The sequence below is a fragment of the Heterodontus francisci genome, unplaced genomic scaffold, assembly GCF_036365525.1.
Source record: "Heterodontus francisci isolate sHetFra1 unplaced genomic scaffold, sHetFra1.hap1 HAP1_SCAFFOLD_51_2, whole genome shotgun sequence".
Taxonomy (NCBI): Eukaryota; Metazoa; Chordata; class Chondrichthyes; order Heterodontiformes; family Heterodontidae; genus Heterodontus; species Heterodontus francisci.
The window spans coordinates 2918271-2936931 of NW_027141369.1; the positions used below are offsets into that span (position 1 = coordinate 2918271).

General features: G+C 47.9%; 1 protein-coding gene and 2 non-coding genes across 3 annotated transcripts; 2 read left to right on the forward strand and 1 right to left on the reverse strand.

Moving 5' to 3' along the window:
• Window positions 1-1210: 1210 nt before the first annotated feature.
• trnaw-cca (transfer RNA tryptophan (anticodon CCA)) lies at window positions 1211-1282 on the forward strand. Its single transcript has one exon. It is a non-coding gene; the product is annotated as a tRNA-Trp (tRNA).
• Window positions 1283-14605: 13323 nt separating this feature from the next.
• On the forward strand, window positions 14606-14688 carry trnal-uaa (transfer RNA leucine (anticodon UAA)). The gene has a single exon. It is a non-coding gene; the product is annotated as a tRNA-Leu (tRNA).
• A 3310-nt stretch (window positions 14689-17998) lies between these two features.
• Window positions 17999-18364, reverse strand: LOC137363039 (histone H2A-like; the record flags this gene model as incomplete). Its single annotated transcript, XM_068027158.1, has 1 exon — window positions 17999-18364. A coding segment is annotated over exon 1 (366 nt), but the record flags the coding sequence as incomplete, so codon positions are not given.
• Between the last annotated feature and the right edge of the window lie 297 nt (window positions 18365-18661).

Genomic DNA, 18661 nt, shown 5'->3' on the forward strand with positions numbered 1-18661 from the left:
CTGTGTGACCAGATTCTTCCAATGCTTTTCAACAGTTAGATTGATGATTCTTGTAATCTGTATCCTGTGGAGAATGGGAGAGGAGAATAAAAACATGGTGCATGAACAGGACAGACTGTGTAAAATGGGAGCACAGAAATACTGCCACCTCATTGAAAGTTAATGAGATTTATTCGAAGTCAGACACCTGTCCACAATGAACAAGTGAATACATTAATTGTCGACTTTCAATCTAAATGGGACTGAGGTTCCAACAGAGAAGTTTTCTGGAAAATACCTGCTGCAGTTTTAAAACTGATGAACTGGAACATCTCATACTAACTTTCAAATAACTGTCGTGATTGTATAGTTCCCATAGTGGAAAGAAGGAGTTGTTTATAAATATAAGCAGAAAGACACATTTGTGGATTGGCGAATGAACTTTATCTTTCTGAAATGTATTTGTCCATTGGTTGCAGGTCACTGGAAATTCTTTTTTACATTTCAATTGCAGCAGCAGTTAGCAGCAAAATGTCTGATTAATCAGAGTAGTGGGTCTGGGAAACACTTAAACAGCCGTGACCCTGTAAAACAGAACTCCAAGTAATAGTTTAAATAAGGCACTGAACTGACAGAGCAGTAAAGGCCTGCTCAGGTCAGGAAAAAAAACCCGACACGAACCTGACAGAACCACATTGGACCCGAGCCTGACCCGGCCCGAGTATCTCCATTTATTCCCACGCCCAAACTAACCCGAGCCTTACCCGACCACCGGAATGTTCACTTTATCTACCTCCCGATTCCGTATCTGCAGGAAGCTGCAGCTTGAGCGCAATGACGTCATAGAGATGCTCACTTGCTCACTGCGCAGACTCAGAGTTTCCCTCCTTAATGACCCGGACTCCCGGCTTTGGTTGGCTTTTCAACTTTTGACACTTATTAAACTCAACTTCCCAGCAAAGTTAAATGTAATTCTTACTGTGTGTGTCCGACACGGACTCAGACCAACCTGGACCCAGCCTGACCTGAACCTGACCCAACCTGACCCGAGCCCGAAAGCCAGAACCGGAAGAGCGACCCGACATGACCCGAACCCGACACAGGTCGTCGGGTTCAGGTCGGATTGCAGGCCTTCACAGTGTGGAGGTCAGATGAGGATTGAATTAATTTCAATCACTGAATCTAAACAAGAAGTAAATCTGTCAGGAATGGAACACTTTGCTTTATCTGTGAGCTTGTGGCACAACGGTTGCGCGTCTGATTCCAGATCAGAAGGTTGCGTGTTCAAATCACGTCAGGCTCAGTTGTGTTTTACAGCAGCTCAAGTTCCTGGATTTTATATCAGAAGAGAGTTCGATCGATTGGAATGTTCAGTGAATGGTTGAATTTCAAGATCAACTTTAATAGATTAAAGTCCTGATTTCTGGTTCCGTTCCATTTCCATGCTCAGTTCTTATTTCACACTGTTTTATATCAGAACAATGTTTCAGGGATGTGATGTGTCCATTGTTTGTACAATCGCTCTGTCACCCAGTGTGAGAAATAAAACACAAACCGCCCAGCGTGCAGCTCAAACCCATACCTGGCTCTGTCTATAGGCCGCTTAGTTCAGTTGGTTAGGACGCAGTGTTGGTAACAACAAGGCTGTGGATTTGATCCCCATGTGCGCTGTCACATGGTCAGTCAATAATTTGACACATTTTTGTTACACTTAAAATCCAACTTTTGGATGCAAACAAGTTTACATAAAATGTCAAAGGGAATTTATTTTGAATAACATCCATTGTATCTTTGTCACTGATCTGGAGTAACACAGAATTCTTTCCAATTATCTTCCGTTTGCTGATAAACGTTGAACTCGTGGCCTGTTCTCGTTAATGGTCACGAGCAACAAAAACAGACAGAGCAAGTCTGACCACCCAGAGATGTGGAAAAGGCTTCAGTTTGGGGCAAATGCAGCAAATCAAATGTTCACCCGGCCCCGAAAGATTCAAAAACTGGGGAAAAGGACACAGGGAGATAGACAATAAGCTAAATCAGACAATGTAAATATTTCCCATCCTTGATATCTCTCTATTCCAATCCAACCTTCAGAGTTGGGTAAATAATTTCAGTGTAAATTGTGCAGCTCAAGAGTCAAAACCAAAGGGTGATGCAGAATAAAGGAGAACTGCCAAAACCCCAGATTGAACCAGGGATCTTCAGTCTAACACACTCCCAACTGAGCTATTTCAGTCTCACAGGCTTGGGATGATAAGTGGCAAGTAACATTCGCACCACACAAGTGCCAGGCAATGACCATCTCCAACAAGAGAGAATCTAACCATCTCCCCTTGACATTCAATAGCATTACAATCACTGAATCCCCCACCATCAACATCATGGAGGTTACCATGGGTAGCCATACAAATAACGTGACAAGAAGAGCAGGTCAGAGGCTTGGAATCCTGAGGTGAGTAATTACAGTGCACCTGTTGGCTCCACCCCAGGGGCTGAATTTGTTCTGTAAACCATGAAGCAGCTTCCTCTCAAATCCCAGGTTTATGAATAAATCCTCTTACAAAAGCCCCAAAGTGTGATATATTCCTCTCACTCATCCATGACTCCTGACTCCCCAAAGCATGTCCACCATCCACAAGGCACAAGTCAAGAGTGTGATGGAATATTCTCCACTTGCCTGGATGGGTGCAATTCCAACTCAAGAATCTCAGCACCGCCAGGACAAAGCAGCCCGCTTGATTGGCACCCCATCTGCAAACATTCACTCCCTCCACCATCGGAACACAGTTGCAGAGTCTGTACCGTCTACAAAATCCACTGCAGCAATGCACCACAACTCCTTAGACAGCACCTTCCAAACCAGTGACCTTTACCACCTAGAAGGGCAAGGGCAGCAAATACAGGGGATACCACCACATGCAAGTTCCCCACCAAGCCACACACCATCCTGACTTGGAACTATATCGCCGTTCCTTCACTGTCGCTGGGTCAAAATCCTGGAACTCCCTTTCTCACAGCACTGTGGGTGTACCTACCCCACATGGACTGCAATGGTTCAAGAAGGCAGCTAACCACCACCTTCTCATGGGCAATAAATGCTGGCCTAGCCAGCGATGCCCACATCGCATGAATGAATGAATAAAAAAGTGAAGTATCCCTTGTGTCATTGTTTTGGTATAAAATATAACCCTGGTGGAATTGCCCCTCCCAATCACACCTCACTTCATAGAACATAGAAAATGGAGAAAATTTATGGCACAGACTGAGACAATTTAGCAATCGTGTCTGTGCCAGCTGAAAAAGAGCGATCCAGCCCAATCCCACTTTCCAGGTCTTGGGAATGGGATCTGAACAGATCTCAGAGCTCACATTATGTGAATGTTCTGTTGAAGTATTGGTGAGCTGATATACCAGGGGAGATTCACACTGTTAGACACAGTGTGAAATACATTCAAGTATTTATAAAACATTACAACATGTGAGTAATATTCCCCATTGATTTCTCAGCACTGATGGATTGTGAAGTGGGAGACAGCCAGAAGTCCCAGTGATCCACACTGACCATGAGCTGAGAATGAAATGAGATAAAGTTCAATCTTCAGCAGCGAGATGCTGCAGAGAGGTAAGAGTCCTGAATCAAGGAGAGACTTTCTCATACTGCTGTTGAATCTCATTTCAAACACTCCTTGAACTCTCTGCCGAGGAATTCAGAGCTGGAGAATGGCTGTAAAATCAGCCTAAAAAGGAAATAAAAGACACCCACCGTGAGGCTCAAACTCAAAAACTTGAGATTCAGAGTTTCATGCTTTCATCGACTGAGCTCACCAGGCCTGAGACAGTGTCCCCATCCTGTCTGTTATTGGACGGTGCAGCTGTTTGCTCCACTCCAGGGACTGAATTTTTTCTGTAAACCATGAACCAGCTTCCTCTCAAATCCCAGGTTTATCAGTAAATCCTCTTAAAAAGCCCCAGAGTGTGATATATTCCTCTCACTCAACCAGAATAAAAGTTGCATCTTTTGCTCTTTTTACCTTCCAAACATTGACTTCTATTTTTCTCAGCATTTATTTCTCTCTCTTTTTTATATTGTGCATTTCCTAATAAACATTTCATTTCAATTATTTATGAGGGATGAAATGAACAGAAGAGATTTTCTGCAATGGTACCAGGGGTGTGGGACAGAGTGAGTGGTTCGGATCTGGAATACACTGCCTGAGAGTGTGCTGGAGGCAGATTCAATCGTGGCTTTCAAAAGGGAATTGGATAAACACCTGAATAGAGAAAATTTGCAGGGTTGCAATGAAAGGGCAGAGGAGTGGAATTAGCTGATTTGCTCTTGCAAAGAGCTGTCATGGACATGATGGACTGAATGGTCTCCTTCTGTACTGTAACCATTTGATTCCTTGATTCTAACTCTGTCAAAGTTGTTCTGAACTTGCTCTGCTCCAAGGAGAACAACCCCAGCTTTTCCAGTCTCTGCACATAACTGAAGTTATGAGGAACCATGGGGAACCCACTGTAAACCTTCCTCCAGACAGAAATACAACTGTTCACCACCACACTGTGACCCAGCTGTTCACAATATATATCAATGATTCGGAGGTGGGAACCAAATGTCGTATTTCCAAGTTCGCAGATGACACAAAAGTAGGTGGGAAAGTGTGTTGTGAGAAAGATGCAAAGCAGCTTCAAGGGGATTTGGACAGACTTAGTGAGTGGACAAGAAAGTGGCACATGGAATATAAAGTGTAAAAATGTGAGGTTATCCACTTTGGTAGGAGAAACAGATGTGCAGATTATTTGTTAAATGGTAAGAGTGTGAATGTACAAAGGGGCCTGGGTGTCCTTGTCAATAAGCGACTGAAAGCTAACATGCAGGTGCAGCAAGCAATTCAGAAGACGAATGATATGTTCGCCTCTATCACAAGACGATTTGAGTACAGGAGTAGTGAAATCTTGCTTCAATTGTATATAACCTTGGTTGGACTGCACTTTGGAATACTGTGTGCAGTTTTGGTCCCCTTACCTGAGGAAGGATATCATTGCCATCGAGGGAGTGCAATGAAGGTTCACCAGACCTGTTCCCGGGATGGCAGGACTGTCCTATGAAGAGAGATTGGAGAAACTGGGACTGTATTCTCTAGAGTTTCAAAGAATGAGAGGTGATCTCATTGAAACTTACAAAATATTTAAAGGGATAGACAGGGTAGATGAAGTTTTTCCTCCGGTTGAGGAATCTAGAACCAGGGGACACAATTTCAACATAAGGGGAAAGCCACTGAGGACAGAGACGAGGAGAAATTTCTTTACTCAGAGGGTTGTGAATCTTTGGAATTCTCTACACCAGAGAGCTGTGGAAGCTCAGTCATTGAGTATGTTTAAAGCAGAGATTGACAGATTTCTAAATACAAATGACATAAGGGATATGGAGATAGTGTGGGAAAAAGGCATTGAAGTGGATGATCAGTCATCATCATATTGAATGGTGGGGTGGTCTCGATGGGCTGAATGGCCTACTCCTGCTTCCATGTTCCTATCAGTCTGCAAACTTCATATGCATGCTGTCATTGTCTCTTTTCTTCCATGGGCTTCAGTTTTACTGGCAGTCTAGTATGTGACATCATCAAGAAGGTTTTCAATAAGTTAAATAAGGAGAAATTGTTTCCAGTGGCAAAAGGGTCAGTAACCAGAGGATGTATTTATCAGGTAATTGAGAAAAGAACCAGAGGCGAAATGAGGAATGATTTTTTATACAGTGATGTGTTGTGATCTGGAATGCACTGTCTGATCAGGACTTGAAAGCAGATTCAGTCGTAACTTTGAAAAGCAATTGGGATAAATACTGGAAGGAAAAATGCACAGATTACAGGAAAAAGCTGAGCAGCAGTTCTAATTGGATAACATAACCAAAGAGACAGCACTGACACAATGGACCAAATGGGCTCCTTCTTTGGGTATCATTCTATGGTTTTATGAACATAATGTTGATACAATTCGCTGAGTTGGAAGGGAAGTGAACCCAGATTCCGGGTATTCTGAACACCAGACCCAAACCAACTGAACAAGCCTGTTGTTTAATCTCTGTTTTTCACACCAGCTTCTCCTCGCTCTTTATGTGTTTCCTGCCTGGTCTGTTCCTCTGACCTTCATTCCTGACACTCTATTGAGAATGGCCAACTCACTGCACCTCTCACTCACACCATCACTCCACCCCTTCACCCACTTCCAAACCTCTCTGTTGAACAGCAACTCACCTCTGCTCCATTAATATAACAGGAAAACATTTTCAAACAGACATTTCCAGACAGTGAACGTTCCAGTAAGACAAGGTAAAGAGCAGATTCATTCACTTTGAACACAGAGAGAGCAGCTCTCCCTGTTCAGGCTAAGGAGCAGATGTAGTTTCACTCCCATTAGTCTTAGAGATATGGGCCAGAATTTTAAGGGACCGTTGGAGACGGGAATGGAGGCTGGGAAGGGGGAGGGGGGGGGGTGTATAAAATAGGGATGGAAGACGTCGGACCGGATTTTTCTGTCGGCGGCTGACATGGAGGGCAGACTTCGCACATCCACTCGGCAAGAAGGCATTTAAAGTATTTATGAGTCCAATTGTCAGCAATTTTATTCACTGGATCCAATTGAACTAATTGTGCACGGGAACCACGGGGCTTCAGAGCCTCGCCTGGTTAAAGGAGGTGACTGGGAGGTGGGAGCTGAGTGTTGGCTTCACTGGGAAGCAATCGGGTGAGGCAGCGTAACTTGGCATTAAGGGTGGAGGGGGAAAGGGCATCGGGAAACACTGTCAGGAGTGGGGGCCAATGTGCCAGCTCTGCAGGGGGAGCCACACCAGGGTACCTTTGGGGCAGTGCCACCTCATTGAGGGAGACAAGTGAGGTAAATGTGGCTGGGTGTTGTTTACTGTGAAGGCCTTGCACTCAGGGAGGGGCAACCTGTCATGGACCTCATTCAAGGCTCACATTGAGGAGGAGGAGGAATAGAGAGGAAGGGAGGGAGGCGCAGGCACCAGCAGGGGCACCACAGCAGCTTGGGGGCCCACAGGAAGGCCAGCCTCGAACAGGAGGCTGGAGAAGGAGGCAGAGGAACACGTCAGCTGAGGTTCAACTACCTGCAGATGTCCGAGTGACAGTGTCTCCACAGACTGCGCCTCTGCACGGAGGTCGTCACTGATCTCTCTGCCATGATGCAGCTGTGCCCCATGGGACTTGGTGGGCACCTGATACCAGTGTCACTGAAGGTCACTGTGCCACTGAACTTCTGCACCAGCAGATCATTGCAGGGATCCACTGGAGATATGTGTGGAATCTCACAGTCTTTGGTGAATCAGTGCATCAAGGAGGTCACCAATGTCCTGTTCAGGAGGGCCGGTGACTATGTGCACAGCGATCCAAACAGTCAAGCTGAGAGGACTATAGGATTCGGGGCCATCACTGGATTCCCCCAGGTGTAGGGTGTCACCCCATGTGACCATCAAGGCTCCTGCAGACCAGCCAGCAGCCTTCAACAGGAAGGGATTCCACTTGCTCAGTGTGCAATTGGTCTGCAACCACTGCAAATGGATCCCATAGGTGTGTGCACAAATCCCGGGAAGCAGCCACAACGCCTGCATACCAAGGCACTCCCAGGTGCCAGAACCTTTCCGCGGCCCCATCCGCTTTCAGAGATGGATCCTTGGAGAGAAGGGCTACCCACTGAGGACATGACTACTGACGTCTGTGAAGAACCCACGCACGGATGCAGAGGAGAGGTACAACACCTGCTGCGGGTCAACCCGAGCGACCATCAAGGAGGCCATTGGTCTCCTGAAGATGAGATTCAGGTGCCTAGATCGATCCAGTGGAGCCCTTCAGTATGTCCCGGCGAGGGTCTCACATATCGTGGTGGTTTGCTGTGCACAGCACAATCTGGCATTACAGAGGGGTGAGGTGTTGACAAGTGAGGATATCGTGGAGTGTGATGTCTCCTCTGATGATGAGGATGTGGAGGAGGATGCTGCCCAAGCAGTGCCTGATGAAGAACCTCAGGCACAGCAGGAAAGGGGCAATGAGATACACACAAGGGAGACATGAGACACCCTTATACATTCAAGTTTCCTTTGAGGCTTACCACCTTCTGGAACCACAGCAATAAAGTCTTAGCTTTAAGCAGCCCTGTTGTCACGTGCTTCCTTCTGCACTGCAGCATCCAGGTACACATCGCACAGTGACAAGACCGAAGCTTTGTGAACTCAGGGCTTGGTCCCTCACTTCCAGCCCCTTGGGAGGAAGGGTTTAAATGAAGTCCCAAAGGGCATCAACAATAGGAAGGAGACATAGTGAGAGAACATCATTTCTTTCTTCCGTGTGACATCAAATGCAACCCTATCCATCTGGAATGCACATTCACCATGAACCCAAGTGAATCTAGGTGCTCTTCTGAAATCTTTTCCGCATGCTCCTACGTGGTGCTCCCCCTGCTCTGTCAGCTGAGGTGGAGACAGGCTGCTGACCTTGCTGCCCCATGGCTTGGGATGACATTGGTGGCCGTCCTCTTGCTGCCTGAGGCCTGGAGGGCCCCGGCACACTGAGGGCCTCCTGCACAGGTACAGGGACCCCCCCCTCTGTCATCGAGGGTGATGGAGGCAGGCACTGGCATCACTTGTGTCACTCGCAGAGTGGCTTTGGAGCTACTGTCCACACCAGGAGCACCCTGAGAGGAGACCCCAGATGTAGCAGCCAGCTGCTCCTCCCCCTTATAAGACACACTTGTACCTCGCTACTGACCTGAGAGGGATGTGGACCTGGTGAAGAGTTCAGGTGCCTCGTCCCCCCTCTCGCCTTGTCACCGCTGGATGGAGCTCATGGACAAAGCGATGGAGTGCAGGTCTGCACACATCTCCGGCAGCCACTGATTGGTCGGCTGGATCTGGCTCTCCATCAGAGTCACCAATCTCTCAAGGAAGGAAGCCAGACACACCCCCATCAGAGACAGTGCAGCATGCAAGGCCTGGATGGACTCCTCCATCATCCGAACTTGGGTACATATAACCTCCGGCAACTCTGCCAGATGTTGCCTGACCTCTTGCTGCAGCTGCAGCATTTCCCGTGTTGCTGGTGACACCAGAGGCACGTCATCAGCCTGGGACTCAGCATGGGCCTGGCCTCCCACAGACTTCCAACTGCCAGTGGCCTCGGCTGTCACAGCCTCCGTCAGCTGCCCGGGCCTGTCTGTGACGTGCTCACCAGCTTGTGTGCCCAAATCTAACAGCGAGTGGATACCCACCGAGTGAGGGTTTCTGTGCTGGTGGAGGCTGCAGGGGAATGATGTGACGCTGCACCCTCTGAGGCTCCCTCCTCCTCCTCAGAGGTGTCTGGCTGTCCCCCAGTCTCTCCAGCTCTTCGCTCTTGTCGTTCATCCTAGCCTGCATGTGAAAACAGGGACATTGAAGGGTTAGAGTCTGCCCATCGTGACATTCCAACCACCCCTACTGTGCAGCTCCATTGATGCAGTGGTGAACAGATGAGCAGTGTGGCTCCTTTGCAGCAGATGCACCCTTGTGCCCCAGGAGATGTTCACTCACTCTCTTAGGTAGGTGTCCCTGTCTCTCCATCAGCTATGGAGCAGCTGCTTTGCTGCCCGGCCTGTTCCATGGCCTCCTCCTCCATCGGGATGACGACATGGAGATAAGGCATCCACTGCCAGTCTTGACACGCTCTTTCCGATTGTGGGCTGTCTTCTATTGCAGCCACTATGATCAACAAAGTTCGTCTCCCGGCGGGGACAAGCCCAACATCTCTGATGGTGATAATCCAACAGTCCATGATGTGGACACACATATTCCTCCTGCATGTGGCCCCTCTCGAGGGACTGTGTGAGTTTAGACAATGACTGACGTGCACCTCCCACCGAGATGCAGCCAAGCCTCAGGCAGCGTGTCCTGCTGCCCTTCCCCAATACACATGACTGGTTGGTCACTCCCTTTCCACCAAACACTCCCTCTCACTCTGCCATGCGCAATGTCCAAAGGGTCCAAAGTGTTTTGAGTTTGCGCCTGAGCAGCCCGGATCCGGTCATTGACCCACTTCTTGCACTGGATCCATGTCTTGGGGGTGACCCCACGGCTGCTGACTTCACCTACTATCTCAAAGCAGCTTTGCTTGGTCAGGTGGACAGGTCTCCACCTCCCATCCCTGGGGAAGAGGATCTTCCACCTATCTGTTGTCACCTGGAGGCGAACCTGCAGGAAGGCATCACCAAACCATTGGACCATGGTCACTGTAGGCTCGCATTCAGCTCCTTACCTATCAGGCAGCAGAGACAGCAGAACGGGTCCTGGGGCATCAGTGACAGCACAACGGGTCCTGGGCAGCAGAGGCAGCAGAACAGGTCCTGGGGCAGCAGATGCAGCAGAACAGGTCCTGGGGCAGCAGATGCAGCAGAACAGGTCCTGGGGCAGCAGAGGCAGCAGAACAGGTCCTGGGGCAGTAGAGGGCTCTCAGGAAGACACTCCTTTAAACCAGGCAGCAGTGAATGCAGGTCTGGCAGTCCTTTCAATATGGTGCCAGCACCTGCCGTTGTGTCAGATGTCGGTGCCATCGGTGCCTCGTTCCCTACCTCTGGTCCTTGTTTACATGGGCCCCACGCCTCCCCTTCATTAATTGGTCGGCTGCTCCGTGATCGGGGTCGGCCGGCCACATTTCACTCGTGTGGTGATGACACCCGCTTCCGGTGCCTCTGCCGAGAGCCGCACCGTTAGTTTAAAATTCAGCCCATGGGGTCAAGAGTGGAAAATCTCCCCTCTGATTCCCTCTACTTAAACTGATGGAGACACCAAATTAAAACTGATGAAACCAGGGATTGTATCCTGGTTCTTCAATCCAGTGTTCTCCCAACTGAGCTATTCCATCCTCACTGAGAACTCATCTTCATTGGAGACAAATATAACTCCAGGTGGAATTTCCCCACCCGTTCATTCCTCACTTCAGCGGAATGGGAGCCGAGCAGATCGCGGAACTCAGATTATGTTAATGTTCTGCTCGATATCTTAATATTATCTTGCGTTTGAGACACTTTTAATCAGGTTCACGGACAAATTCTTCCATCATCCCTTCTCCCACATTCTCTCTCTCTCATTCATTCTTTATTCCTCACAGTCCAGAAAGGGTTAGGAATCAGAGCTCACCCCCAAACCCTCTGCACACAGACCTCTGTCTGTTACCCTGTTTGATCCAAGAGACCAGTCAATAAATTACACTCTTTATAAACACAGAAAGCTGCCTCACAGTGTTGGACAGAGATAAATACACTGAAGTCTTTTGAAAAAAGTTCATCTTACGGGTTGTTACTGAGCCCACAGAGCAGGACGGGCCCAGGCTCCAGCCCCAGCCTTTGCTGTGTTAGCTGATGCCACCTGGTGTGATACTGAGCCACACGGAGCAGGAAAGGGCCTGGTTGTATTCATGGCCTGTGTTGAGTTAACTGATCCCACTCAGTGTGGTAGGAGCCACACAGAACAGAATGGGCCCAGGCTCCTTCCTCAGCCTGAGGGATGATAGTTCTTCTCACACGTTGTTGCACAGAGCCCCACACAGAACAGGGAAATCTCAGGCTCCATCCCCGGCCTGTGGTATTTTACTTCATCGCACCTGGTATGGTACGGAGTCCCAAGAGCAGGAAAGGTCCAGCTTCCATCTCCGGCCTGTGCTGAATTAGCTGATCTGACCTGGTTGGCACTGAACCGCAATCGGGGAAGGATGGGCCGAGACTCCATGGCCTGTGTTGTGTTAGTTATTCTCATTTGGTGAGGTACTGAGCACCATATAGAGCAGGATGGGCCTGTGCTCAGTGAGCTGATCTCACCTTGTGTGGTCCTGAGACCCACACACAAAGCAGGACAGGCCTAGGCCTCATCCCCGGCCTGTGTTCAATTAGCAGATCTCAGCCAAAAGATTTTGATAAGGTTTCACACAAGACGCTTCTCTATAAGATTAAAGTCCCTTTTATCAGTGGTAATATATTGATCTGGATTGGGAACTGACTGGCAGATGTAGGCAGAAAGTAGTTACAGATGGATCTGGATCTGTTTGGAGACCAGTTACCAGTGGTGTCCCACAGGGATCGGTGTTGGGTCTGTTGCTCTTTACTATTTTTATTAATGATCTGGATGTAGGTGCAGGGCGCACCATCTGTAAATTTACAGATGATTTGAAGATCTGTGCGAGTGTTTAGACTGTAGACGATGCTCGACTGTTTCAGGCTGATCTTAATGTGTTGGGAGATTGGGTTCATGACTGGTAAATGATGTTTAATTTGGGTAAGTGCAGTGTTATTCATGTGGACTGGGCGAATGCTCAACATTCATACACCCTTCAGGGAAAAACATTAAAGCAGGTGGAGAAAGAAAATAATTTTGAGCAGAGATCTGGATGTTCTAGTGCACAGATCTCGAAAGGTACAGCAGCAATGCTGTGAAGTGATAGTTGGAGCAAATAGAGGGTTGGGCTGCATTCAGAGGACAATTGAGTATAAAATGAGGCATATTCTTTCATGGGATGTGAGCGACACGGGCAAGGCCAGAATTTGTTCCCCATCCCTAATTGTCCTTGACAAGGTGGCGGTGAGCTCCCATCTTGAATTGCTGCACTCCATGTGGTGTGGGTACACCCACAGTGCTGTTAGGAAGGGAGATCCAGGATTTTGACCCAACATCAGTGAATGAACAGCGATATATTTGCAGATCAGATGGTGTGTGACTTGGAGGGGAGCTTGCACATGGTGGTGTTTCCATGCATCTGCAGCCCTTGTCCTTCAAGGTGGTGGAGGTCTTCGGTTTGGAAGGTGCTGTCTGCGGAGCCTTGGTGAGTTGCAGCAGTGCATCTGGTAGATGGTACACACTACTGCCACTGTGTGTCAGTGATGAAGGGAGTGAATGTTTAAGGTGGTGAATGGGGTGACAATCAAGGTGGCTGCTTTGTCCTGAACAGTGTCGAGTTTCTAGAGTATTGTTGGTGCTGCACTCATCCTGGTTTGTGCCTTGTAGATGGTTGACAAGTTTTGGAGAGTCAAAAATCACAAAATTATTGCAGTGCAGAAGGAGGCCATTCGGCCCATTGTGTCTGCATAGAATCATAGAACATAGAAAGTTTACAGCACAGGCAGGCCAAAAAACGAGCCACCCAGCTGAATCCCATTGTCCAGCATTTGAACCGTAGCCCTGCAGGTTCAGGTACTTGAGGTGCACATCCAGACTCCTTTTAAATGAGTGGAGGGTTTCTGCCTCAGCTACCCTTACAGGCAGTGAGTTCCAGACTCCCACAGCCCTCTGGGTGAAAAAAACCTTTCCTCATCTCCCCTCTAATTGTTCAACACATCACTTTAAATCTATGCCCCCTAGTCACTGACCTCCCTACTAAGGTAAATAGACCCTTCCCATCCATTCTATCCAGACCCCTCACAATTTTGTACATTTCAATCAAATCTCCCCTCAGCCTCTTCTATTCCAAGGAGAACAACCCCAGTCTATCCAATCTTTCCTCATAGCTGCATTTTTCCAGTCCTGGCAACATCCTCGTAAATCTCCTCTGTAACCTCTCTAGTGCAATTACATCCTTTCTGGAATGAGGTGACCAGAACTGCACACAGAACTCAAGTTGTGGCCTAACTAATGATTGATACAGTTCCAGCATAACCTCCCTGCTCTTATATTCTATACATCGGCTAATAAAGGAAAGGATTCCATAAGCCTTCTCAACCAACTTATCAACCTGTCCTGCTACTTTCAGGGATTTGTGGACATTCACTTCAAGGTCCCTCACTTCCTCTACACCTCTCAGCATTCACCCATTAATTGTGTATTCCTTTGCTGTGTTTGACCTCACCAAAGGCATCACCTCACACTTCTCCAAGTTGAGTTCCATTTGCCACTTTTCTGCCCACCTGACCAGTCCATTTCTCCAGCTCTCCTAATGAGCATTTCACCACGTGCCTTGAGCTGAGTTACTCATCACAGAATTCCCACTATCTGATTTACTCTTGTAGCCAGAGTATGTATATGAATGGTCCAGTTAAGCTTTTGTCAATGGTAACCCCCAGGATGTTGATGGTGGGGGGATTCAGCGATGGTAATGCTGTTGATCGTCAAAGGGAGATGGTTACATTCTCTCTTGTTGGAGATGGTCATTGCCTGGTACTTATGTGGTGTGAATGTTACTTGCCACTTAGCAGCCCAAGTCTGAATGTTGTCCAGGTCTTGCTGCTTCTGGACACGGACTCCTTCAGTATCTGAGATGTCCCGAATTTGTCCTTTTATGAAACCTTGGTCAGGACTCACTTGGAATATTGTATCCAGTCTTGGTCTCCTCACATGATGGGTGATATTGAGGCTTTGGAAAGGGTACAGAGGAGAGACATTCGACGAATTCCCAGTATAAGACATCTTGGTTATCAAGTTAGACTAAAAGAGTTGGGACCCTACACCTTAGAGAAACCTAGACTGAGGGGTGATCCGATTGAGGTTCATAAATAATGAAGAGTCCAATTTAGCATGGGAGAGGAGTCATAACTTTATATTGGAAAAGGCCAGATGGCACCCGGATCACATTAAATTTCATTTTCAGTGGTGGGTTAACGTACCAGGATGGCCGAGTGGTTAAGGCGTTGGACTTAAGATCCAGTAGACATGTGTCTGCGTGGGTTCAAACCCCACTCCTGGTATCTGTGCTGATAAAATGTTACTTATTCTTTCCCTAACTTTTGCCTTGCACCATCATCTCTTCTGTCATTTAATCACTCTTGCCTTCCAACTGATCACAGCTTCCTATTATTTGATCTGCCCCAGCACCGTTCCTTGGCTCTGCGCTTGCTTATAAACTGGTAAATCTTTAACTTAATCTCCTCTGTACCCTGACAATGACCTTCTCATCCTTCCTGGATTGTGGTTCCTCACAGGATCCGCTGCCTCTCCGACTCCCCTCCAGGTAACTGAAGGCCCTGAGCCTTGGTCTCGCTTTATACGCTAGCTGGTAGTTGATTCCTTGCAGGTCTGCCACCGCTCAGGAGAAGATCAAGACCCAGATCAAGCAAAGTATCAAGAGGAATGTGAACAAAGGCTCCCTGGTGCAGAGCAAGGGACAGGGCGACTCCGGCTCCTTCAAAATCAGCAAGAAGGAAAACCCAGGGAAAAGTGGGAAAGAAGGTGAAGAAACCAGCAGCCAAGAAATCTTTAGTGAAGAAACCAGCAGACAAGAAATCTTCAGTGAAGAAACCAGCAGACAAGAAATCTTTAGTGAAGAAACCAGCAGACAAGAAAGTGACAACAAAGAAAGTAACAGCCAAGAAAACGAGCAGCAAGGCGGCGGCAACGCCAAATAAGGCGGTGAAGAAAGCAGTGCTTCAGAAAAAGTCTCCTGCGAAGAAGGTCAAAAAAGTCAAGAGTGCGGCGGGCGGAAAGGCGCTGAAGAAAGTGCAGACATGGAAGAGCAAGGTCAAGCCGAAAGCAGCGAAGTCTCAGAAAGCAGGGTCTGGAAAGAAGTGAAAGCGCGGGAAACTTGTAAACATCTGAACACAAAGCCTCTTCTCAGAGCCACCCACATCTCTCAGGAAAGAGCTGATCCCCTGATCAAATGATCCCTGTCCAGGCCCCGCCTGCAGATTCCACATGGAAATGATTTGGAGTAAATCCAGGATCCCTGGTGACTCCCCTCCACCCAGCCCTTTCCCCACTCTCTGTAATAAAACAGAGGGATATCCGGCCCTCAACCTAACTGGGGATGTGTTCGGTGCAGTCTCAGTTCACAAATTCAGGGGGAGAGTCTGTAAGACAGTAACACTGGCGGAGAAACCCCACCTCACAACTCAAACCCCAACACATGAGTTTCTCCAATTCAGCTGGAGTCGGGTGACAACAGGAGCTGGGATAGGCTGTGATCGGGAATGTTAGGAATGGATTTGTTCAGGGAGGAATGTACCTGGAATCTCCGAATATAATAGTTCCTTATTTCCCCAGATGACACATTCTGCAGTGAGAGTGAAAAGTCTCTTCACTGCTTCACATTTACTAATTGTTTGGATCTGGATGAATAATGAGTCAGAGAGTAATGACAGGATCTGAAGCTTCTCTCACACCAGCCCTTGAATGACTCAGTGTGAAGTGTCCAATGTGTGAAGCTACTGCCAGGGTTTGTCAATCTGAACAGTTTCAGCTCAGTTCCTGGGGGCCTGGAATCCCCACAGTTTGACTCTGTCTCTGATTGGTCACCCGCTTCTCAATCCAATTCTTAACCAATAGGAGAATCACATATAAGTAAATAGAAGTTCTCATTGGCTTAGAATTTCCAATTGGAAAAAGCCCGGCAATTCCAGAGCAGGAAGGAATTGAAGTGATGGAAAATTTCAATTTTCAGGCAACAATTTTAAAACCTCTCATTTTATGTTCTGTTTTACTGTATTTACCGTCACAAAATCCTGACGCGATTTTAGGAATCGTTTTCATTTGTCAATCTGTTAACTGTAAGCGGCGGGAGGAAGGTCCGGTTGAGCAATTTAAAACGGGACAAATATCAGCTTCCACTCTGTAAAAGGAACAAATTAGCGATTAACCGCTTCTCACAGGCTTCTCGGGGACTGACAGAAACGAGCGGTTTCTGATCCTTTCTCCTGAAAGAGGCGGATAATGCTGCAGGGAGCAATGAACTGCCCTTCACTTTCTGGCTGCTAATACACCACTGACTTTAAACAGTTCAAACAGCGACTGATGCTTCTGCCGGAAAATGAGCAGATTCACCAGAATGATCCCGGTCCATCATGGCCAAAGACATCCAGCTGGCCCGCCGCATCCGCGGGGAACGCACCTAAAACCCAGCTTCAGTAACAAGTGTAACAAGGGCTCTTTTCAGAGCCACCAAATCAGCAAAGGAAAGAGCTGCCATCTCTGTTCATCATCAAACCCATTAGATTGGAGGGGCGGCCACATGGTTTCTGTTTTGTCACATCACTTTCCCGAAAGGCCTGTCGGACTGAGAGCTGATCTGGAATTTAGAAAGCAGCATTACCGGAGACTCATTGCTGCTCAGCACAATCTCAACCCCGCTCCTGGGATCCGTTAGCTGGCATTTGGGGAAAAGAAATGGATCCCAGTTTTATTTGGAAGGCATTAATGGAGCCGGGTCCGTTCACATGAGGGTTATTTACAAACATTACCCAATGAGTTCACTAATATTTGAATCCATTGGAGATTAGTACACAGGATATGTAAGGCAGCTCGGTCACTCTGACTGAAACCGCCAGTTCCCCAGGGTTGCAGACCCTGACACTGCGGGGAGAGAATCCCCGACTCTCTCCCGCCGCCGGGGGAAACAGACAGCTCTGTGTCCGGAGAATAGGGAGGGTCGGGGAGAAGGTACATATTAAAGCGCTGCAGGAGACTCAGCTCCTGTGTGTGCACAACTCGCACTGATTCCGTCCTCTGGGAACAGTGCGGTCTAAACAGATCAGGTTAGGAGAGAAACACACAGCCCGAGAATGGCCTCTTGCTTCCTGCATTTACTCTGTTCCGGGAGCAGATTCTCATTGAGAAGCGGCGCTCAGATCACCAGAGAGAAAAAAAAAACACAATTCAAACTGTCCAAATGAAAAACAGAGAATTAACCCAGACACTTCCATTATTAAATTAATTCATCAGCTCTGAACCAGTTCCCGTTAATGTGCCGGGATAATCTCGGGATTTATCAAATCGAAGGCAGCGGGATTTATTAAATTGTTGATTCTGACACCCTGTAGTTCACTTCTTCACTTAACTAGAGGGGGAGATGTGTGAGCAGAGAAACAGAGCGAAATCCAGAGAGGGAACTGAAAACACACCTGGACAGATGTGAAACAGGTCAATCCACTGTTCCAATAACTCCATCTCTGACTCCCTCCTGACAGTAACCAGCCCTTTCACAGAGACTGTGAGTGGCTCTGAAAAGAGCCTTTGGTTTATTAGATGACATTTTGGCCGCTTTACTTTTTCTGGGAGCTCTTGAGTGCTGGTTTTCTTGGGCAGCAGCACGGCCTGGATATTAGGCAGCACCCCGCCCTGAGCGATGGTCACTCCTCCCAGCAGCTTGTTGAGCTCCTCGTCGTTGCGGACGGCCAGCTGCAGCTGTCTGGGGATGAAGCGGGTCTTCTTGTTGTCCCGGGCCGCGTTACCGGCCTGCTCGAGGATTTCAGCGGTCAGATACTCGAGCACAGCAGCCAGATCGACCGGGGCTCCGGCACCCACACGCTCAGCATAGTTACCCTTTCTCAGGAGCCTGTGAACACGGCCCACCGGGAACTGCAATCCAGCCCGGGAGGAGCGAGACTTGGCCTTGGCCCGAGCTTTGCCGCTGGTCTTTCCTCTTCCAGACATTTCCACAATCTCACAAATACTTTCACAAAGAATGAATAATTTCCTTAGCATTGATAGCATATCGCAGGCAGTCAAGATGGCCGAGCGGTCTGAGGTGCTGCGTTTAGGTCGCAGTCTCCAGTGGCGGCGTGAGTTCGAATCCCTTTTCAGACAAGTTGTGTTTTGACTGAACTGGAGGCGTTTGGGAGCAGCGGCAAAAAGCAAAGAAAAAGCAGGAAAGAACATGGACAAAAAAAATGACAATGGACCCAAAGATGTTGCATTAAAACATTGTAGTAAGAGGCAACTAAACAAACA